The following is a 24,389-nucleotide window of genomic DNA, read 5'->3' on the forward strand; positions in this document are numbered from 1 at the left end:
ACTTTCTTTTCAGGTCCATCCGTGTATCCAGATGAGAGGGTTGAACGGGTCTCTCAGTCCGTAGATGATCCGACAACATCAGTTATTCCTGAGCAGCATGATCAGCAGATCTCCTCCACTGATATAGGGGAGGAGCCATCACAGCAGGAGCAGAGCAGCGAGCGAGACCTTCCTGAGAAGGTCCAAGCGACCACGGGCACCGCGACGTCCTTGTGGGACTTAGTCTTTGTTATATTTGTACTTAGTATTTTTTAATTTTTATTGTACATTTTTTATACGTTGATATTTTTATTCTATTTAATAATATTAAATATTAATTTTATTTTATATTATTTAATTTTAAGTGATCGGATATTATGCTTTGTGCATATGGATACACATACTCGAATATGTCTCAGAACATTAGGAGAGAAAAAGTTATGCTAAAAGACTATAAAAATTATAACATAAATAATAATAATATATCGAATAATTTAATTATGAGATGAATCAGATCGTATAGGTATATCTCGATCTATACAGACACGAACAGGTACGTACGGTGTGGTATAAGAAAAAAAATAATTAATTTTAAATAGAGAAAGTAATTTGAAATGATATTTTTTATTTGAATTATATTTTTTATTTTAATTAAAATTAAAAATTTTATTTCTTCTAAATTTAAAATTATAATTATAATTTTTTATTTTTTAAATTTATGGCTTCTTTATGTACTTTTTATTTTTTTAATTTATTATTTTTTTGATATTTTTTTAAAAATTTAATTTTAAATGGAAAAAGTAAGTTGAAATGATATTTTTTATTTGAATTAAAATTATTTTTTTTTAATTTAAAATTATACCTTATATTTTTTTACCATTTCTTTCTCGTCTTTTCTTTTTTATGGTATATTTTATTTCTTTAATTTTTTAAGATTTTTTTAAATATTTTTTTAAGAAAAATTTTAAAAAAGAAAATAATTTGAAATTATTTTTTTATTTGAATTAAAATTAAAATTTTAATTTTTCAATTAAAATTATAATTTTATTTTTTTTAATTCTATTTTTTCTTTTTTATGGTATTTTTTATTTTTTTACAATATTTTTTTCTTTTCTTCAGATAATTTTTTTAAAAAATAATTTGAAATGGACAATGTAATTTGAAATGATATTTTTTATTTGAATTAAAGTTAAAATTTTTTTTTTTTAATTTTAATTTATAAATTTTTTTTTCACATTTTTTTCCTCTTTTTTTCACTTTTTTATGGCATTTATTTTTTTTACCAAAATTTATTTCAAATTAAAATTTTAATTTTTTTAATTCAAATTAATAATTATATAATTTTTCTATTTTTTTTCATTTTTTCCTGTTTATGAAATTTTTTAGGCTATTTTTTTATTTTTTGGAATATTTTTAACTAAATTAATTTGAAATTGGAAAAGTAATTTGAAATGATATTTTTTATTTTAATTAATTTTAAAAATTTTATTTCTTTTAATTTCAAATTATAATTCTTATTTTTTTCTATTTTTTAATTTTTGACTTTTTAATGGCACTTTTTATTTTTTTAATTTTTTATTTTTTAAATATTTTTTTAAAATTAATTTGAAATGGGGAAAGAATTTGAAATGATGTTTTTGAATTGAATTTAAAATTTTTATTTTTTTAAATTCAAATTTATAATTTTTATTTTTTTCATATTTCTTTCTCATTTTTTCTTTTTCTATGATATTTTTAATTTTTTAAATTTTTAAGATTTTTGTTTAGATATTTTTAAAAAAAATTAATTTGAAAAGAAAAAAATAATTTAAAATTATCATTTTTATTTGAATTAAAAATTTAAATTTTTATATTTTAAATTTCATTCAAAATTAAAATTTTTATTTATTTATAAATTTAAATTTTTAAATTTTATAATTTTTCATTTTTTTTATTTTTTTTGGGGGAAAAAAAATAGAAAACGTCATTTTGAATGGCGTTTTTAAAAGCCATTCAAAATGGTATTTTTAAAAATGCCATTCAAAATGATGTTTTTAAAAATACCATTTAAAATGGTTTTTTTTTTTTTTTTTTTGGACGACGTGTTCGTGGAAATTATGGATGACGTGGCATCGATAATACGTCATTCAAAATGATGTTTTATCCCTTTTGCATTAGATTTATAAATAAGTTAGAATTTGAATTATTTAAATAAATAATTTTGTTTTATATTATTTAGGAAAAAGACACCTGTTGAGTTGTGAGCTTGAAAAAGACATCCCACTTATCCCGCCCTTCTCTCGCTGGAAAAATTATAAAAATTATTGGTCAACTGATGTGCGAAACTTTTAAAGACTTTTCCTACGGTAGAACGAGCTCATCTATCAAAAAAAATTAAAAAAAATTATTAAGGAGACTTATTCTATCATAGACAAAGTCTTTTATGGGTTTTGATTGACTTCTTCTTATCTCACGGTCAATCATGATCAATCTCAATTAGCAATTAATGAAGAGTCAATGGATGTCTGAATTTTTTATTAGCTTTACCTACGATAGAATAGGTCTATCTAATAAAAAAATAAATTAATGAAGAATCAATGGATGTTATGTGTATTTTTTATTGAATTTGCCTACGGTAGAATGAGTCTACCTAACACAAGAAGTGAATTATCTAATTTGCTAATGATTTGATATTATTACTCTCGCTATCGATGGCAACACATCTTTGCCGAAGTGGCCATTGGCCTGTAAATAAAGCTTTTGGGTATCCCTTCCCCAAAGCCAAAAATGGGTTCCCAGCGTCCTCCCTCCTTTGCTTTACTAGCATTCTTAAGTCTGCTTTGCTTCCAAAAGATATTATTTGGAGTCGAAGCATCAAATGAAGAATCAAGTAAAGTAAGTTTCATCAATTATTATCTCATTGCAAGGCCCTCGGTTCTTAGATTTTTCCCCTTTTTTTTTTTTTCTTTTTTCATGAAATTATAGTAAGTGGTTCTTTTCTTCTGGATTTCTGATCAGGTGTACATTGTGTACTTGGGAGAAAAAAAACATGAGGACCCTGATCTCGTTACTGCATCGCACCATGAGATGCTGACTTCTCTTCATGGGAGGTAACTTTGCTTCTCAGTCTGTTTTCTATCTTTTGGTTAAACTTTTCTTTTAGATATTATAACAAAATTAAACTCCATCGTCGCATTTCAGCAAGGAGGAAGCTCTCAAATCAGTTGTCTACAGCTACAGGCATGGATTTTCTGGCTTCGCCGCATGGCTTACAGAATCACAAGCAAATACTATTGCAGGTTCGATGTGTTTTATTATCTTTTCTCTGAAAAAAAAAAAAGACTTTTATTATCAAGTAGGACAAACGCATTAGAGCTTGATAATATCTAAATTGAGCTGCCTAAATATGTAAGTTGTCAGTATGCGTTTTCTCCTGCAGAGTTGCCTGAAGTCGTTAGCGTAATGCCAAATGGAGTGCATCGACTTCAAACGACTCGGAGCTGGGACTTCCTTGGGCTAAACTATTACCAAAGTACAGGATTACTCTCCAGGGCTAACTACGGAGATGGTGTGATCATTGGAATGATCGATACAGGTCAGGCCAATTTCAACCAAGGTCAAGCAAACTTTTCTAATGATTAGTAGAAAATAGCATATTCTGATAGAAGAAGTATGCTTCTCAGGCATATGGCCAGAATCAAGAAGCTTTAGTGACCATGGGTATGGTCCCATACCAGCACGGTGGAAAGGTAAATGCGTGGTAGAACCTACATTTGGTGCCAACAATTGCAGTCGAAAGATCATCGGAGCTCGATATTATGCCGGCGGGGTCTCGGCAGAGAACCTCGAAGGTGAATACATGTCTCCCCGGGATTTCAATACTCATGGAACGCATACAGCTTCCACCGCAGCTGGTGTGCCGGTGAGTAACGTAAGCTTCCAAGGCCTTGGTGCCGGGATGGTAAGAGGAGGCGCCCCTCGTGCTCGGCTGGCCATATACAAGGCATGCTGGGGCCAGGAAGGGGAATGCTACGACAGTACGGTGCTCAAGGCATTTGATGATGCTATCCATGATGGTGTGGATATCATATCCCTGTCGATCCATGGAGATGGATATCCCGCTGGTTCATTGCCTGCGGTTATGAAGGGGATCACGGTGGCTTTCATTGCCGGAAACGAGGGGCCTGCGCCGCAGACTCTTAATAATGACGTCCCGTGGGTCATCACGGTAGCAGCAAGCTCGATCGACCGCTCGTTCCCCACGGTCATCACCCTCGGAAACAATAAAAAGTTGGTGGTATGATATTGTCTTTAGCTATTTGCAAAGACTTGATTAATTATATGTAGGACCGTAGACTATGTATCACGCTCCCTTTGTAGAAGTAGGACATTTTTTTATTGTTTTATTTTTATTTTTGTGCAGGGCAAGGAGCATTCTACAGACCAGACAAAGACCAGTTTAAAGAACTAGTCTATGGGAAAAGGTAAAGGAACAAAATGTTGGCTTCCTATTATAACACTAGTTTCAATGTCCGTATGGTTATGCCTATATCAGGTAGGGAGATATGGAATAAAAGAAAAATAGATGATGATAAGTTCTATGCTTTTTTTTTTTTTTTGGATCTATGAAAAACCGCCAATATAATTACTTGGGTTCTATAAAATTTGTTGTCTGGGTAGAAAGGTCTGGAGCAGGTAGATTTTTGATATATAAGCTGAATAATTTCTTCCGATTAACTTTTTTGGATGAAATTTTGAGTCATTACACAGAGAGATGTATGGTTTTGGATCAGGAGAAATTATTGCATGCACTAGATCCAAGTGAACCAAGTCCACACGCAATTAGGAATTGGTGAAATACAAGCGGCAACGTGGTGTGTTATTCACCGTAGGATTTGGCGTGGTCCAATTGAACCTGATCAAGTAATATTTAAACCTAGATAAGGTCCCAACTTTTCTTCCATAAGAAATGTAGGGAGAGAATCCAAATCAAATTTTAAAGAAAAAGTATGACAAGATAAATTCGCATTAGAAATTGACACAAGGGCACAGATACAAACAAATTGATGAAGGACGAAAGACTTTTTAGACTTCTGAAACACTAACAAACAAGCATATGTCTCTCTCTTTGGTCATAGGGAAAATTTCTTTTACTTAGCAATAAATACGACTATATAAAGCATAATCTGAGACTGAAAGGTGGAAATTCATGGCAGCTGTGACGAGGAGTCTCTGAATGGTACTAACGTAGTTGGAAAGTATGTTCTGTGTTTCGATCTGGCAACGGTGTCTACAACGATTCCAAGACAAGTCATTGCCACACAATTGGGAACCGTGCTGCGTGCTCGGGCCAAGGGTGTTATTTTTGGGCATTATACTTCTTTCCTCATGGATTATCTTCTTGTATTATGTCAAGGTCTCCCATGCATCGCAGTAGACGTCGCGATTGCGGAGCAAATTGAAGACTACATCGATTCTGTGGGGTGATATCCTCCTCATGTTACCAACTTCAACCTTTTTCAAGATAAATTTAGGTGTTCTTAAAGATCTAATAGTTGATGATGATTTATAGGAAACCAATGGTGAAGATAGAACCAACGCGTAGCGTTGTTGGGCAAGTGCAATCACCTAGCGTGGCGTCTTTCTCTTCCAGAGGGCCAAGCACATCATACCCTGAATTGCTCAAGGTACATGCATGCATTCAAGCATAGCCCATCCATCGTTCTATTTTTTGCCGCAGTTCTTCAATAGTTTACGTCCCCCTTTTATGATCATTAAAACATGGTGGGCGCGCGTGTTTTGAAATTTAAATAGCCTGATATTGCTGCACCTGGAACCAATATATTGGCCGCCCTTGGAGACTCATATGGTTTCGACAGCGGAACCTCCATGGCATGCCCACATGTGGCTGGGATTGCTGCATTGCTGAAGTCATCGCATCCTGATTGGTCCCCTGCAGCTATTAAATCAGCAATTATTACTACAGGTACCTGGACTTCAATTAAATTACTTCTCTAGCTCATCTTTTAACATAGCATTGACTTACGTGTGCATGGGTGATATTATATATGTTACATGCAGCATCCGTGAGCGATGGATATGGACAGCCAATAATGGCAGAGGGGGTTCCACGTAAGCTTGCTGATCCTTTCGACTATGGTGGGGGTCAAATCAACCCAAACAAAGCCTTGGATCCTGGCCTTGTGTACGACATCAATCCTAAAGAGTACCTCAAGTTCTTTAAATGTACTTTTGGCCTACAAGGTGGCTGCGACCCCAAACAGAGACCTTTATATCATTTGAACCTTCCCTCCATTGCCATCCCTAATCTTCAGGAAACTGTGATGGTTCAGAGAACTGTGACACATGTGGGCAAGGTTGACGCAGTAGTTTACAAGGCAGCACTTGAAATCCCGCCCGGCATTAAGATGGTGGTGCAACCTTCTGTTCTTGTTTTCAATGCTAGAAGCAAGGTTCAGACATTTAATGTAACTTTCATGCCAACTCACAAGGCGCAAGGGTTCTACGGCTTCGGAAGCTTGACTTGGTATGATGGGCCTCATTCTGTGAGGATTCCGATTGCAGTTCGCACAATTATCCAAGACTTCTATGCAGACACTTTTTAAAAATTTTTAAACCTTGTGCAACCTGTTGGAGAATTTAATCAAAAGGTTATTGACAATAAAAGAGAATCTCTACCGGTTCTCTGTGATTCTATGAAGTACCAACTGTTCATGTTGGATTTGTTGGATAGTCCTACCTCATATGAAATTACACCTCTTTAAAGTAAATAAAATAAAAAAACAAGTAAAAGAGTTCAAGTAAGACTTGTATTTGTTGGCCACCGAAATTTTATGGTGTAAGGCACGCGGCAACCAGAGGCATGCAAAAGCTAAAGGTGGTGGCGAAAGAAGGAAAAAAAAAAAAAATGATACTATTTTATCAAATAACCAGATAATTAATTTTATTTTAATTTTGATAAAATTTTAATATATTACTTCTGAGATCAAAAGTTAAAAATTAAATAATTTTAATTTTTACAAAGCCTTCTTCAATAATTCTTCAATAAAAAAGTTAAAGAGTCCAAATAGGACTTGTATTTGTTGGCCATTGAATTTTATGGTGCGAGGCACGCAGCAATCAGAGGCATGCAAAAGCTAGAGGTGGTGGCAACGAGAAAGAAGAAAAAAAATTTAAAAATTTTGATACTATTTTATAGATGTTTGAATAATTGATCATATTTTAATTTTAATAAAATTTTAATATATTATTTTTGACATCAAAAACTACAATTTAAACGATTTTGATTTATACAAAATCTTCTTCAATAATTATTTCAAATACCTACATATTTGATAAAATCTATCCTTATTTATTATTAAAATCTATTTTATTAATAATAATTATTTTTATCATAAAAATCAAAATTTATCTTAATAATTATATATTTATATAACTTTTAATTAATCTAAAAAAAAATTATAGTAACCTTATTATTTTAAATAGTAAAATATTCATATCAAAATTATGATATTTTTTTTTATTATAATAAATTAAATTTTCACAGACATTATTTTTTTGAATTACCAACACTTTAAACCATCAAAAAATTAATTTTTGACACGACCTAAAACATCAAAAAAATATCACTTAATTTTTTAAAATAAAATTTGCCAACATTTTTTTCAAAAAAATTTACCAAAACTAAAAAGGCATCGACAAATTTAATATTACCAATGCTTTAAAATATTGATAAATATCAAATATTACCGATGCTTCATAATGTCAGTAAATTTAGCAATATTAAACATCAGTAAATATTAAATATTTTAACCTATCGCCGTTATCTGCATCCATGCTTCTCTATTCTCCCTTCGATTCCGATCATCATCATTTTTTTTTTTTTTTTGGCTAATCCAGTCCCGGTGGCATATCTACATGCACCTTTAGGCTAGCCACTCCCTTCTGGCACACCCGGATGGAACTCCACAGGCGAGACCCATGACACATCCAGATGGGATGAAAAGATTGCCGACAAAGCGTAATAAACAAGGAATCTAAGTATGCACAACACACATACTTACCACATCACTCGACAACAACATGCATACATCTCGATCTTCACGGGACTGAGTTGCGTTTCCTGACCCACCTTTTTCAAAATTTCAGTCTGCACAGCCCAAGGTGGTCCGGGACCCTTTGATCTTTGGAGGTGAGGTGATTCTTTTGTGATGAGCGAGGGACCCCTCTGGGAAAGTGATGCACTTTCTAAAGTACCGATGCCACATGATGCAGCTCCAAGCACAACCTTGGACAAGCGAACCGGGAGGCAAACTATCTGGCCAACCACGTTGCCTGATGATGATAATCATGTTGCGTCTTCCCGCCAAGCTGCATGTTCTGAAAAAGGCTCTATGACAACCTCGTATTAAGATAATATCAGCCTTCAAACTAAGACCGTGTATCCCAGTTCCATGTCCAATATAGATCCAAATTTTCATTACAAGCAGTTATATGCGTTAAAGGGTTGATGTTGGAAACACAGCCGTTTACTTGTCAAGCCAATGGACATTTAACTTAAAAGGTTTACATGGGCAGCTATCCACAGTAAATACACAGTAAATTTTTTATTGAACAGAGTTACTGTGGATATGAGAAGATAAAAGAATCAATAGCAATGATGTTTTCGCTCCTGTACAGATTGCAATGAAACTGAACCAAATGACAATCAACAGTTTACAAGAAACAGTAACAAAATCAAAACACCATTTGAAGCACTCTAGAACCAAGAATTCCATAGTGTCACGATGGGACACCAAATCAGAATACCAGCGACAAGGGGCGGACCACACCATCTTTTACAAAAGGGGCCAAGAGAATATAAGAATAAAAAAATATTAATAAATAATTTAAAATTTTTAAAATTTTTTTTCTGATCATGACGTGCAATTTTATATATATATATATATATATATATATATATATATATATATATATATATATATATATATATATATAATTTCAATTCATATGTCTTATGTTCATAACCTTAATTCTTCAAGATTCTCAAATTTTTCTTATCAAGTTTTTCTTATCAACCATGAACTATGATCACATTTTTCCTATAGTAGGATCATAAATCAAATCCTTCGGAACCACTGATCTTATTGACAATATGCCAACATATTAGCCCCTATTGATGGAGTCCTTTACATAGTCAGATTGAGAATTCATTTCCATCATCTGATTTCATATCTTGTTTCAACAATTATACAAGTAAATAAATCATATTATTCATCATGACCATACATTATCATAATTATTTCTAAGAAAATAAAATATTTTTGATACTTTTCATCATATTCGAATTTATAAATTAATACAATTCAAAATTTATCAATTATAAATTTATAACTTGTCAGATAAATTCAATAAAGATGAAACACTACTTACCTCATACGCTTTCCGACAAATCCACAAAATTCTAGAACTTCTTTCCAAAATCTTCGATTCACGAATTATATCGCAGTATCCCATTACTGGATATCTCTATCCCTATACATGATCAAATTCAGTAATCAAAAAGTGTATGGATAATTATACAAATATAAGATTGATGGATAGTCACATCTAATGGTTTGCATTAATTCGATCATCTAATTTAATTCAATCAAGATCTTATTAAGACACAGGTAGCTTAGAGTCTGTCTATTAAGTCAAATCAGATTTGAAGCGACGTGGCCGAAAATCCTTCATCAAGTTCATCAAGAGGAGAGAGAAAATCATAAAAGAGAGAAAATCTTAGAGAGAGAAAGTAGAGAGAAAAGAGGGAAGAGAGAACAGAGGAGAGAGAAAAGTCCTTTTTTTCTTTCTTTCTTTCTTTTTTTTCTTTTCTTTTTCCTTTTTTTTTTCTTTTCCCTTTCTTCTTTCTTCTTCTTCTTCCTTTGGTTTGGGAGCAAAACTAGGGATTCATTAGAATCCCCCCTTTTCCCTTGAAATAGGGATCCTTGCACCGACAAATGGGCGGTCGGGGACGCGCTTGTGGCGGCACAACCACAGCTCCTCGATCCGACGGCGACGGATGGCACCAGACGACGCCGGAAGAACAATGAACATGAACGGCCAAATAAAAAACAGAGCACTCCAAGCATCCAATTTTCTTCCAAGAAATCAGCAAATAAAACTCGGGAATCTCAATCTACGTTCAAGAAAAAATCAAAGAGAAAATTTTCTTAAAAGATTACCTGGCTCTTAGGGTTGTTTGGGCCATAAATCCACTGCCACAATACCATCAAACCGAGAACAGGAAACAAAGAAACAATAGAAGAAAATAAGGAGAGGAAGAGGGACTTTCCGATGATGAACGGCGACTAGAGGTGGTAGGAATTTCAGAGGAGGCCACATACCTATATATATGAAATTTTGCCTAAAAAATCTACCTTATATATAGAAGTTGTGAAAAAGTTGGAGGGGCCAAAGCACCCCAGCACCCCCGCCCCCGCCCCCGCCCCCGCCCCCTTGGCGGTTCACCTCTGCCAGCGACACTTCTCAGTAAACAACGTGTCACTACAGGAGAAATTATGTGAGAGAAGTGACAATAACAATCCTTAAATCTGCCAAACGGAAATCAATTCCCATTTCAGTTGGACTTCATCACTTTTAAGCTTGATTTTACTCTCCCTGAAAACCAGTTAAAGAAAGAATAAACTTAGACAAGGACAATTTTGGTTCATTGATCAGCTGATAAGCAAAGCATACTGCAAGAACAAAAGAGCAGAGATTAGTACGGCCTTTTCCTAATCTTAGTTTCATTCCTTGTCATGGTTAAACATAAGAAGATATAACTGAAAGCATTCAGTGCATTAGAAGACAAGTCAAAAGCAGTCCAAAGTGACAAAAAGCGGTGGAAACCAGTAACCTGATTCCTAATTAACTACTCAACAGCCACAGAGTGCTGGTAATCTTTTAGGGTATCATGTAAAATATGGCCAATGAAAGCCACCAAAGATTCAGGGATGACCAATGCTTATACAGGATATCGTCAGTAACACATGCAAATTGGTTGACAGAAGATACAACATATATTCTAGTAGCCAGTATGTAATAACCAGTTGGCACATGCTCCTAGATTTAGCACTTCAACTCATTTGAATCTAATAACAGTGCAATGCTAGAACTCCAAAAAGTAAGCACTTAATGTGGCACTCAAGGCACCTCATAGGTGCTAGATAGGTTAAAATATTTAATATTTACCAATGCTTTAAAGCATTGAAAATTTTAATAATGATTTTTCTAAAAAAATTATACAAGTAAAATATTAGCTGAGCTCCCCCCACAAAAAATAAAAAATTCATCCTTATGTATTGTCATATTAACACAAAGACACATCTATAGTTCAATCAATTTGTGACCTCTTAATAAAATAAAAAAGAGTCTTTAGTTCAATCAAAGAATATGATATCAAACTGAAATTCACAATAAAAAATTAAAAAATGCAACCATCTTTCACTGCAAGCATATTCAATAAAACATCTTTCTATTATCTGGTCTATTTCCTCTAGTAATTAATGGAAAAACTTACTTCCAAGAAGTAAAGGTTGTAGATAAATAATGATCCTTCAAATGTAGCATAAAAAATTAATACAGACAAATATAGCATCAACAGGAACCCAAACACATATCAGCTTTTATGTGAGTCTTTTTGTTGTGACTAGTCCTAAGAACACCAACTCTATGACAATTATGACACCTATAAAGTTCTGCAGCATATAAGATACCAGCTAATGTTATATTAACTACATGACCAATAATAAATTGCAGATAAATTTAAAAAGAGAATGTGATACCATTAAAAAGTATTCAGTGCACTTTAATCATTTGAGTAAGCAAATCTTCTGAAAATCCTCAGCATGAAGTTGGCCTTAAGAAGGCCCTTGAAGGCTCATTTGATCCCCCAAATTCTTATTTGGGTCTCAAATTCTCAGCCACAGAAACAGTCACTATGAGCATGAAACCATGGAAATTTGAACAATCAGCACATAGCGGTGGTGCAACTTTGAATTGGTTTCTTCATGATGGTGTGCATGGCAGAGAGTTTTTCGCTTCCAAGCCTTCAAAGTTGGCATTACTTCAACCAAGGACATGGTTTAGGGACCGCTACTCTAGCGCCTACAGGCCCTTTACAAAACAAGGAGTAATCTTTGCAGGAGATGAGAATGGAGAAAGCATGTGGTGGAAGGTGTGTGGAGGAGCCTTAGGGAAGAAAATGGAGTGGGAAATCAAAGGCCGGATTTGGCTAACCTGCTGACCCAACAGACAAAGAACCTTTTACAGTGAAACCAGGAGGTTAGAGTTCAGAGACTTACTCTACCTTCCCCTTTCAAAAGTAGCATAGGATCAGGATCCAAGCTGCTCATCTGTGTTCTAAAAAAGTGTGTTGCTATCATGTAAATTCGTGCATAGACAATGATCAGTGTGGTTGTAATGCATGAACTATGAAACTATACATCACCTTTATACTTGTTAAACACCAAATTATCCATGCTAGGATAAACAAATTCCCAAATATGTAATGGTGATGGGTGATCCTATTGCTCCACTAGCGCTAGCATCCATCAGTCCTAGATATTTTAACCTAAAGGTAGGTGAGAGGAGTTGCCTCATTCTATAAGCTCGAGCAAAAAGGCGAATTATATTCCACAAAAGATTTAAAGAATATGGAAGGCTCTGTCAAAAAGACAGCCTTTATTTGCATCTGTTTCTACAGCCAGGGAAATAAATCTAGCTAGAGAGTTGATATAAATGTTTTGACCACTCATGCCTTTTGCTATAGCTAGTGATATTCTTTAGCAACAAAAAGGCTTAGGAAGATTACATTGAGCCAGCATCATGACAAAACATTCAAGTTAACCAATGCAAAAAATGCTGTCACCCTGTTTTTTCGGCTCACAGTATAACCAGGTCATTTTCTGCAGGGTTTTCAACATTAACATTGACTAATAAAATAAAGCAACAATATAACTACAAGTTAAAAATTGCCTTGCAACTAGACAATTTCTCATAGGATTCAACTACTTGAGGTGTGAATAATGAAATCAAATCATCAAAATATGATACTTTAGCGTAAATGGAAAAGAAGATGATAAACATCCTCCTGCACAAGTGTTGAAGACGGCAACCAACAGCAGTAAAGTATCCCAAACGTAGCACAGAACATTGCAACAAAGGAATAATCGTGGAAGAAACCAAACTCTGAAGCAGGCTGTGGGGATAAGATGATACGATAAAGTACAGGAAACCAACTTGTGACGGTGTGCCTGCAAGGAAGAGATGTTGAAACAACACAACATGCCAGAAGTGTTTGGTAAAGCGTGAAGACGATTTGTGAAGAAGAATCAGAAGAGGAAGTCGCCAACTAAATAAACATAAACCAGCCACAGATTTTTAGAACCCAGCTGAAAAAATGGCAAAGTCCGGCACAGTAAAATATAAAGCAAATCCACTGAAACAAATGAAGATGATAAACATGCGACCCCAGAAACAGGTGACAAAAGAAATACAGCAACATAAATGATCCATGAGCAGAATCCGAGCAAGAAACAAACATTCAACCAGATCCAAGATAGGTACAAGATAACCATTATTTAGATTAAGGAATTTAATCTAAATAATCACCACTAAATCTAAGTCCCTAAATTCTTAAGCACGCAGAAACACAAATAATTCACAATACAGCCAGAGATCATACTATGATCGATCTCGGTTAGGGTTAGGGATAGAGCTGAAGGGTTTGGGAGAAGACCGAGGAGAGGAGGTGGAAGGGCTCTCGTGGGAGAGACGGAGCCAAAAAAAGAAAGGGGGAAGGTAGATGCATACTGTCGGAGCGCGGAGGTGAGATCGGAGGCGCCGTCTAGCCGACTGAGATCGAATGGGCGGGTGGGAGATCGGTCCGCCAGAAGGATGATTGGAGCTCCTTCGTGGGCAACCTGACCGCCGGAGCGCTTGACACGTTCTTGAAGAATGAGAGGAATGGAAGAGGGAAGGGAAGGAGAGGTGCGGAGAGGCCGGAGGAGAAGGGAGACCGTCGGCCAGGAGAGGCCGGAGGAGAAGGGAGACCGTCGGCGATGACGCGGAGGCCATCGGCGATGAGGCGGACAGGGAGTTGGCTCGGGAGAGAGGGGGTATCGCCGAGAGGAGTGAGTTAGCTAAGGCACGGGAGCTGGGATGGATCGGGGATAGAGCTGTACGGATTGACCCATTCAATCGTAGAAATGGGATGGATTAAATTTACATTTTAATAATTTATTTAAAAATAAATTAAATGATTCATTTTATTTGGACCGATACGGATTGATCCACTTCTTTTTATATATATATATATATATATATATATATATATATATATATATATATATAATTTAATATTATTAAAAAAATAATTGATAAAGAAGAGAAAGAAAATAAAGAATTAAACGATGAGTACCATAATAATGATATAGAAGATGATTTTTTGAAACTTTGATTTATTTTTAAATTAGTTTAAAAATTAGAACTTAAATTTTTTAAGTTTAGATTATATTAAGTATTTAGTTTAAATTTGACAATTTCATTTTATGATTGTAAGAATTGAGACGTGAGATTTTAATAAGTTGATTTGAGCTCAAATTGAATATAAAATATATACATACATATATATATATATATATATATATATATATATATATATATATATATATATATATATATATATTTTGACAGGTTAGTCCGTTTAACCCGTGACCCATGGTGGGTCGGGTCAGATTGAGATTTTTCCAACTCAGTTAAACGGGCCAGTCCGTTCCGACCCATTTAGAGGCAAGTCGAGGCGGGTCAAGGCGGGCTGGCTCATCTTGATAGCTCTAGTCGGAAAGGAGAAAGGATTAAATAAATGGCTTCTGACGTCCTCTCATCGCATTGGGAATACGGGGCACTATTTAAATTATACTGGCGTGTGCTAGTATATCGGCACTTTAAAGTCCGTAAATCTCCATTATGCTGTAGTGTTTGTAGGTTACTTGATTATTTTTATTTATTAATTATTTAAATAGATCGTAAAGATTATTATTAAATATGATATTTTATTTAATTTTTATAAAGAGAAAAAAAGTTTATGGTATTATTATTCACAGTTACAATTTTTTTTAATAAAATAGTATCAGAATAAAATTGTTATTGGTTGAATTTTTTTTGTGTTGATTAAATAAAAAAATATATAGATTGAAGTATGATTAAATTTATATTTTTTAATTATTCAATTTGGAAGCTCCATATGGAAGATTTGTTATTCTACAAAGATTTGTACAGTCCCATTGGAGAGGATATAGTATCAAACTAAATGAGAAAACTCAGTAAGAGTGGCTAAAAAATAAATAAGAAGATAGTTGGATTAATCACGCGATCAATAGATGGTAGTGTTTTTCATCATATTGCTATAGAGACTAATGTCTATAATTTATAGAAGAAACTAGAAAGACTCTGTGAACGAAAGACCGCATAGAACAAAGCATTTATAATCAGAAAGCTTATGGATATGAAGTATAAAGAAGGAAGTTCAGTTGTGGAGCATCTGAATAGATTTCAAGATACAGTAGATCAATTGGCTGCTATGAAGATGATACTAGATAATAAGTTGCAAACATTGTTGTTGCTCAATTCTCTACCTAACAATTGGAAAACTCTATATATCACTCAGTAATTCAGCTATTAATGATGTGGTGACATTGAAAATAATAAATGATAGTATGCTGAATGAGGAGACCAGAAGAAGAGAACATGATGTGATTATACAGTCAAAGGCATTTGTTACAGAAAGATGGGGAATGAGTAAAATCATAAATTTATAAAATTTTAACAATCATGATAAGTCAAGAGAAAGGTATCGATTCAAAAAAAAAATCAAATATTTTTATTGTGGCAAGATAGGGCACATGAAAAAGGAGTACAAAAAATTTAAAAAAGAACAATCAAAGAAAAGAGGTGAAGAAAAGAAGGAAGAAAAGGATACAACAGTAGTTACATCAGATATTGATGATGCTATTATTTATGATGATGATACTATAAATCTTACATATCATAATTGTACTTAGGTTGTTGACTCAGGTGCCTCTTTTCATATTACTTCTTAACATAATTTCTTCGCATCTTACACTAGCAGTGTTTTGGCAGTGTCTGAATGAAAAATGATAGAGTAATTAAGATTATTGATGAAAAATATTTACTTAAAAATTAGTATTGGATACCAACTATTACTAAAAAATATGAGATATATTCTAAATATCTATCTCCATTTGATCTCCACTAGAATACTTGATGATGGAGGTTACCATAATCACTTCAGTGAAGAAGAATGGAAGCTTATCAAATGTTCTCTAATGGTAGCAAGAGAAAAGAAATCAAACATATTTTTTATGATGTAGATAAAATTATGGAAGGCGGAGGTGAATACAGTTGAAGATTCCTCTACTAAATTATAACATAAGCAGCTTGAAAAGGGACTTGATATCTTTACTAGAAAGAAATTCTTTTCTATCAAAGATATGTCTTTAAAGACATGCATTAATTATTTAATTGGTAAACAACATAGAGTTGTATTAATTTCCCTCTACATAGAAGATCACATATTTTAGATTTGATTCATGCTGATGTTTGCATTGTGGATGCTAGAACTCTTAATAGTACTTTATATTTTATTACTTTTATTAATGATTGTGCTAAAAAAGTATAGACTTTTGTTTTAAATCAAAACATCACATGCTCGATGTGTTCAAGCATTTTCACGCCAGTGTTGAAAGAAAAATAAGAAGATAACTAAAGTATATTTGAAACAGATAATGGTGATGAATATACGGGTCCGTTTGAAAAATATTATAGAGATCATGGCATCGGGCTCGAGAAAATTATTCCTAAAATATCTCAACATAATGGAGTTACTGGAAGAATGCATCATATTATTTATGAAAGAATTCGGTGTATAATCTCTCATACTAAATTGTCTAAATCCTTTTGGGGTGAAGCAATAAGAACTGTAATGGATTTGATCAACCTTTCTTCTTTAGTTCCTCTTTAAGGTGATGTACCAAAAAGAATATAGATTAAAAAAATATTTTATAAGATTACTTGAAGGTATTTAGCTACAAAAAATTTATTCATATCTCTAAAGATGAGAGATTTAAACTTGATAGAAAGTCTAAATAGTGCATCTTTCTGAGTTATGCATATGAAGAGTTTGGTTATAGATTATGTAATCTAGTTGATAAAAAGATTATCAAAAGCTAAGATGTTATATTTTTAGAAGATCAGACTATTGAAAATTTTGAAAAGATTGAGAAGTCAAAATCTATCACTAGAAATTATGTTGATCTGGATTCAGTGCCTCCTATCATAAGGAATAATGACAATGAAGAGATGTATAAAAAGATGATGGTAACACAGTTGATGAGCCTATATATACCTAATAATGATATGTCAAATGAGTATGCTGAGCAAGCTCCTTCAGAACCATCAATTGAGCCTCAATTAAGAAGATCCACTAGAAAGCATCATCCTTCCTAGAGATATTCTCTTCATGAGTATGTGATGATTACTGATGGATGAGAACCTGAATGCTACCAAGATGTCATGAATCATGAGCAAAAGAGAAGGTGGTTAAAAGCCATGCAAGAGGAGATAAAATTCTTGCATGAGAACCACACATCTAAGTTGATGAAACTACCTAAGGGTAAGAGAGCACTCAAGAATAAATAGATGTTCCGATTGAAAATTGAAGAAAAGAGCTTACAGCTAAGGTATAAGGCACAATTGGTTGTAAAGGAATTTGGTCAAAAAAAGGATATTGATTTTGAAGAAATTTTTTCACTGGTGGTCAAGATATGTTCAATCTGAGTTTTTCTTGATTAATTTGGTTACAAGCATGAATTTGGAGATTGAATAACTTGAGGTGAAAACTATTTTTCATTATGGAGACTCAGAGAAAAAAAATTATATAGAGCAGTCAAAGAGATTTACTGTTAAAGATAAAGAGCATCTTATATATAAATTAAAGAAGAACTTGTATGGACTCAAGTAGACACCTCGGTAGTAGTATGAAAATCTTGATTCCTTCATAGTGGACCATCGATATAACAAAACTACTTTTGATCATTGTCTATTTATAAAAAATTCTCTGATGAAGATTTTATTATTCTCTTGCTTTAAGTAGATGATGTGCTAATCATTGGCCATAATACTAGAAAGATTAAAAGTTTGAAAAGAGAGTTAAACAAGTCTTTTGTCGTGAAAGACTTGGGGCCGACTAAACAAATCCTCGGCAAGAGAATTACTCATGATAGAAAAAGTAGAAAACTTTGGTTATCTCAAGAGAGATATATCAAAAAAGGTACTTAAAAGGTTCAACATGAGCAAGTCCAAACCAATTTTCTCTCTATTTGCAGGTCACTTTAAATTAAGTTCCAAAAAATATCCTACAAGTGAGAAAGATAAAGAAGAAATAAAAAAAAATTATGCATCTGTAGTTAGTAGTTTGATATACACTATAGTTTTGCACAAGGTCAGATACTACTTAGGCAGTTGGTAATGTAAATCAGTTTCTCTCTAATCCTGGTAAGGAATATTGGATAGCTATTAAATAAATTTTTAGATATCTTAAAGGTACTTCCACAGTCTGTTTGTACTTTGGTAAAGGCAAACTTATGTTGGATAGGTATACAGATGCAAACATGACCAATGATATAGATTCTAAAAAGTTTACATCGAGATACTTGATGACTTTTATGAGAGGAGCAGTGTCATGACAATCTAAATTATAAAAATATGTTGCTTTATCCACTATAGAAGTTGAGTATATTACAGTTATAGAAGCTTGCAAAGTATTTTTATGGATGAAAACTTTCTTACAAGAGTTAGGCCTAGAAAAAAAATTATATATACTTTATTATAATAGTCAAAGCACCATCCATCTTTCAAAAAAATCTAATATTTCATTCGAGATCCAAGCACATTGATATAAGATATCATTAGATTTAGGATGCTTTAGAGATAAAGTTATTTTGTCTTGAGAAAATCCATACCGATGATAATGGATCAGATATGATAACTAAAATTTTATCCATAGAAAAATTGATTGCTTGTAGAGAGAATACATGCTTGGTGGAACCTTCCATATGAGTTGGGAGGAGAAGATTTGTTGAATGGTCCTTCCTCATGTGGGACAATACCTCTTTAAAATAAATAAAATAAAAAAGAAAGAAAAGAGTCCAAGTAGGACTTGTATTTGTTGGCCATTAGATTTTATGGCTATAAAGTCCATAGCAAAAGATTCTTCATCTAACCTTTTGTCGCCTACATAGAAAACTAGTGAGAAAACTTTATGTGAGGTGCACGAAAACCAAAGGCATGGAAAAGCCAGAGGTGGCAGCAATGGGGAAGAGGAAAAAGAATTCAAAAATTTTGGTACTACTTTATCAGATGATCGATCGGATGGTTGGTGGTATTCCTATTTTGATGAAATTTCATATATTATTTCTGACATCAAAAGCTACAAGTTGAATGGTTTTGATCTTTGAAAAATCTTCTTCAATAATTAATTTAGGCATCTATATATTTAGTGAGATCTATCCCTATTTATTATTAAAATTTACTTTATTAGTGATGATTACTTTTATTGTGGAAGTCAAGATTTATTCTTGGTGATTATATATTTGTGTAATCTCTAGTTGATTTAGAAAAGACCTATAGTAATCCTATTATTTTAAATAGTGAAAGATTCTCATCAAAATTATGATGCCTCCTTTTATGAGTTGCTTGATTATTTTTGCTTATTAATTATCTAAATAAATCATAGAAATTATTGTTGCTTTACAATATCTTATTTAATTTGCACAAAGAAGGAAAAGAAGTTTACGATATTATTGTCTGTGATTGTAGTTTTTTCCAACAGGATTCAAGGCTCATAAAATATAACATACTATTATGTTACTCAATTTTATCTCTCTCTAAAATTTTATCTCTCTTCATGAATTTCTCTCTTTAAAGATTTTACGGACCAGTGAAGGGTCTATATATATAATAGATTTGAGTTGATGCTAGGAGGTATCTTAGATTGGGTTCTGAGATCTAAGGTCTTGAGCTAGTATCGTGAAACCATCTATCCTGATTTTTTTGTAATTTTTCATTAGAGATCCTTAATATTACAATTGGTTTGATGGTGAGGATTGGCTTTATACATAAGCAATTGCTGGAGCAAGATGGTGGTGAGTCAAATACTTTATCCCAAGTTCATAGATCTAGGAGTTCATCACTTATTGTATTTGAGTCAATCATCAGTGGAGGTAAGGATTCTTCAATATGATCACCTATATATTTAAGAAAAATTAAATCTGTATGATTGATGTATATTTTATATCTATCAGTATATGTATTACATATTGTTTAATTGATATTACTTGAATTATGATTAAATTGGGATTCTGTGGTACCCTCATAGCCTTAGAGGTGACCACAAGTAGAGTTAGGGTGATAGACTTCAGGTTCACTAGGATAAAAGTGGTCCTAGAGTGGAGGTAGAGCACAGCTTTCATGGACTCGAGGTTCGTGCTGGTGAGGACTTCGAGAAGCTTGGTTGGGGCTCCGGATACTTGGAACGCAAGGTGAAGCGAGGAATCAAGCAAAGGGATTCTGCCATCTGTGGAGTTGCCTTAGATCTTGAAAGAGTTGATTCAGATCAGCTCGAGCTGGCTCGAACCCCTGAGAGAGCCGACTCGAAGGCCAAACAGAGAGTAGCGTATAATGGCATGCTACTGGCACGGCAGTCGAGCCGACTCAGGGTCTGATTGAGCTGGCTCAAGTCATGGAACAGAACAGTGTGGGATTTCTGTTTGGGTCTGGGATTGATTTTGATCCTAAGGTCTTAAAGCTTGATTTGATGGGTCTTAAGGGAACTAACTTAAGGGGTGAGTGCATGATCAGACCATGGGTGTACATGGGTTTAAGTGAGTGCATTTGGGTTAGTTTGAGGAGTTTTTCAGCTAGAGTTTATTAGGATTTGTGTGGAAATCCTAGGGTATATAAACCATGTATGATAACATATTTTGAGTGGAACTAATACAATAGCTTTTCTCCCTCAATCTCTCTCTTCTTCTCTCTATTTGCATGCCAAAACCCTAGCCACCATCTTCAAGGAGGGATTCTTGCAGCCACCCCTCTTTGGTGTATTGCTGGTGTATTCTTTGTCTCACATCCTGGGGTGCGTGTGTACAACAATTGATATCAGAGTTAGAAGATAGTGTGGAAAAGGAAGAAGATATCAGGAGTTGTTGAAGAGATCAGCAGGGTTCTTCATCAGGTTTTCTGTCAAGATATTTTTCCTTCAATCAGATCTATGGTGTTTGTGATTGTGATTTGAGATATCATGAAAAGCGGGATAAAAATTGATTTTGAAAAGTTTGGTGGAAAGAAAAATTTTCAATGTGGAGAACTAGAGTGGAGGATCTGTTGGTTCAGTAGGAGATGGATCTGACTTTGGAGAAAACATCAGAGGGGATGATGGATCGGACTTGGAGTTCTCTGGAGAAGAGGCCCTATTCATTGATTCGATGGTGCTTGGCTGATTCGATGTTGTATGGTGTGTTGGAAGAAAAATGCCCAACGAATTATGGTCAAGATTGCACATCCTGTACATGGGGAAGAACATGTGCAACAAACTCATGCTGAAGAAATAGCTCTATAGCCTTCAGATGGAAGAAGATCAAGATATACTAGGACATATTCAGCGATTTGACCAGTTGAGTACCGATTTACTCAATTTGGGTATGGCTCTAGAGGAGGAGGATAAGTCCTTAATGTTGCTGTGCTCACTATCCAGGAGCTTTGATCTTCTAATGATGACTCTGTTGTACGAAAAGGAGATACTGATCTATGAGGAGATAGTGTCGGTCCTTTGGATAAACGAGCAGAGAGAGCAGATGGTGAGAAATAGTATGGGGGTTTTCTTAGATGTCATGGTGGTCATGAGAGACATAGGAGGGGAAAGGATAGACGCAAGGCAGCGAGGAGGCAGACATCTCCAAAGGATAATAAGGAGGTATGGTGCTACAGGTGCAAGTAGTTAGGGCACCTAAGGAGAGATTGTCCACAAAGGAAGAGAAAAGGAGAAGGTTTCAAGATAGAGTCATCCAGTGCAGTGACTGAAAGTGACGTATCAGATGATTTATTGATGTTGTCGACTGAAAACAAGGAGGAGACAGATCATTGGATACTGGATTCGGTCAGCTCTTATCATAATACACCTCATCAGACGTGGTTTATGTCTTACACACAGGTGGGTGAGGGGCAGTGAGTGATACTTGCAGATGCGAGCTCTTGTGGTATTGCAGGAGTGGGTTCCATCAAGCTGAGGATGTTTGATGGGAGGGTGCGGACATTGACAGATATACATCATATCCCAGATCTCAGGAGGAGTGTAGTATCACTTGGATACTTGGAGGAAAAAATTGCACTTTCAGAAGAAATTCAAGAGTTTTGAATGTCTCCAAGGGTGACAAGATTGTGATGAGAGGGAGGAGGCTAAGGAGTTGTTTGTACTAGTTAGAAGGATCTGTTATATCCAAGGAGGTCGAGGTGATCGCTTCAGCCATAGAAGATCAGCCAAAGGTCTGATCGATGCAGGTTGGATAGTTGATGGTTTGCTTATCGGATCTGCTAGTTGTGGGTCGTCGAATTACAAGGAGGTGGAGCACAGAGGATTGGTATGTCCACACATGGAGGAGGAGGAGCACTGAAGAGAGATTCCTTCACGGGTGATGAGGAAGGCCATGGCCATGGCACGGACTCTAGGCGGAGAGGTGAAGAGGGAGGTGGAGTTCTCCAAATGCTTGAGTAGTGGTGAGCAGGCACCAGGAGATAGCTTAGAGGTGTATGCATCGAAGTTTGATGCTACAGTGGCGATGGAGGATCTAGAGACCTATGAGGAGGCTTCCACCAACCTGGGCCATAGGAGAGTCCAAGGTAGGGGAGTGGAGCTGCAGTCACTTTAGGAGTTTTCGATGCTGTAGTGGAATGTATCACAGAAGCAGCGGCGGTCACAGCCGCTAGGACAGTGGTGATCAGAGCCACTAGAACATCAATGGCAGCCATGGGCCGCACTGTTGGAACTATGGTTGTTCGAGTCGTAGGTAGAGCAGTGGTGGTTAGATTCATTAGAGCAGCGATAGATGGAGTCGCTGGGTGTCGTGACAGATGGAGTCACAGTGGTGGAAGTGGATGTAGCTGCTAGTTCAGTGATGGATATACCATTGATGAAAGGACCAATAGATAGGTGCTCGGATGTAGGACAAGGTTTTCAGCCATAAGGGAGGCGGTGGTGGTCTTCCAGACAGCTCCAAGGCTAAGATATACTGCAGTGGCGAGGAGGTTTGTATAGTTAGTTTTACTCTTCATTGGCCAGATCGTGCAGAGGATCGGACTTGGTAAAGAGCGTGATCATCAAAGCTTTGAGGGTACCAAAGTGGAGATTGTTGAGATTCTGTAGTGCCCTCATAGCCTTGGAGGTGACCACAAGTAGAGTTGGGGGATAGATTCTAAGTTTGCTAGGACGAGAGTGGTCCTAGGGTGGAGGCAGAGCACAGCTTTCACGGGCTTGAGATTTATGCTGGTGAGGACATCGAAGAGCTTGGTTGGGGCTTCGGATACTTGGGATATAAGATGGAGCAAGAAATCAAGCAAAGGGATTCTACCACCGGTGTAGTTGCCTCGGATCCTGAAGGAGTTGACTCGGATCAACTCGAGCTAGCTTGGACCCCTGAGAGAGCTGACTTGAAGGCCAAATAGAGAGTAGCGTATCATGGCAAGCTACTGGCATGGCAATCGAGCCGACTCGGGGTCAGACCGAGCCGGCTCAAGTCGCAGAACAGAAAGTATGAGATTTCTGTTTAGGCCTGGGATTGGTTTTGATCCTATGATCTTCAGGCCTGATTTAATGGATCTTAAGGAGACTAACTCAAGGAATGAGTATTTGATTAGACCATGGGAGTACATAGATTTGGATGAGTGCATTAGGGTTAGTTCAAAAAGTTTTTAAGCTGGGGTTTGTTAGGGTTTGTGTGAAAATCCTAGGGTATATAAATCATGTATAATAACATATTTGAGTGAAACTAATACAATAACTTTTCTCCCTCAATCTCTCTCTTCTTCTCTCTATTTGCATGCCGAAACCCTAGCCGCCATCTTCAAGGAGGGATTCTTGCAGCCACTCCTCTTTGGTGTGTTGCTGGTATATTCTCTATCTCATGTCCTGGGGTGCGTGTGCACAATAGATTAATTGGTTGTTAATGATTGCCAAATAAGAAAAATATGATTTAACATAATTGATGGGATGGGCGGCATCTAGGTTAGCTGATCAT

General features: G+C 35.1%; 1 protein-coding gene and 1 long non-coding RNA gene across 2 annotated transcripts; one reads left to right on the top strand and one right to left on the bottom strand.

Annotated features, from left to right (window-relative positions):
• Positions 1-2,723: 2,723 nt before the first annotated feature.
• On the top strand, positions 2,724-6,783 carry LOC105054246 (subtilisin-like protease SBT3.3). The gene is made up of 10 exons (XM_073245611.1): positions 2,724-2,853; positions 2,977-3,068; positions 3,160-3,257; positions 3,398-3,553; positions 3,642-4,254; positions 4,380-4,442; positions 5,175-5,441; positions 5,531-5,645; positions 5,773-5,944; positions 6,040-6,783. Exons 1-10 carry the CDS (start codon positions 2,746-2,748, stop codon positions 6,582-6,584), a joined length of 2,229 nt encoding a protein of 742 aa, XP_073101712.1. The 5' UTR covers positions 2,724-2,745; the 3' UTR covers positions 6,585-6,783.
• On the bottom strand, positions 5,955-14,212 carry LOC105054245 (uncharacterized). The gene is made up of 2 exons (XR_012135341.1): positions 8,043-14,212; positions 5,955-6,606 (listed from the first exon to the last, which is right to left on the bottom strand). It is a non-coding gene; the product is annotated as an uncharacterized lncRNA (long non-coding RNA).
• Positions 14,213-24,389: the final 10,177 nt, after the last annotated feature.

The sequence above is a fragment of the Elaeis guineensis genome, chromosome 11, assembly GCF_000442705.2.
Source record: "Elaeis guineensis isolate ETL-2024a chromosome 11, EG11, whole genome shotgun sequence".
NCBI classification, from domain to species: domain Eukaryota; kingdom Viridiplantae; phylum Streptophyta; class Magnoliopsida; order Arecales; family Arecaceae; genus Elaeis; species Elaeis guineensis.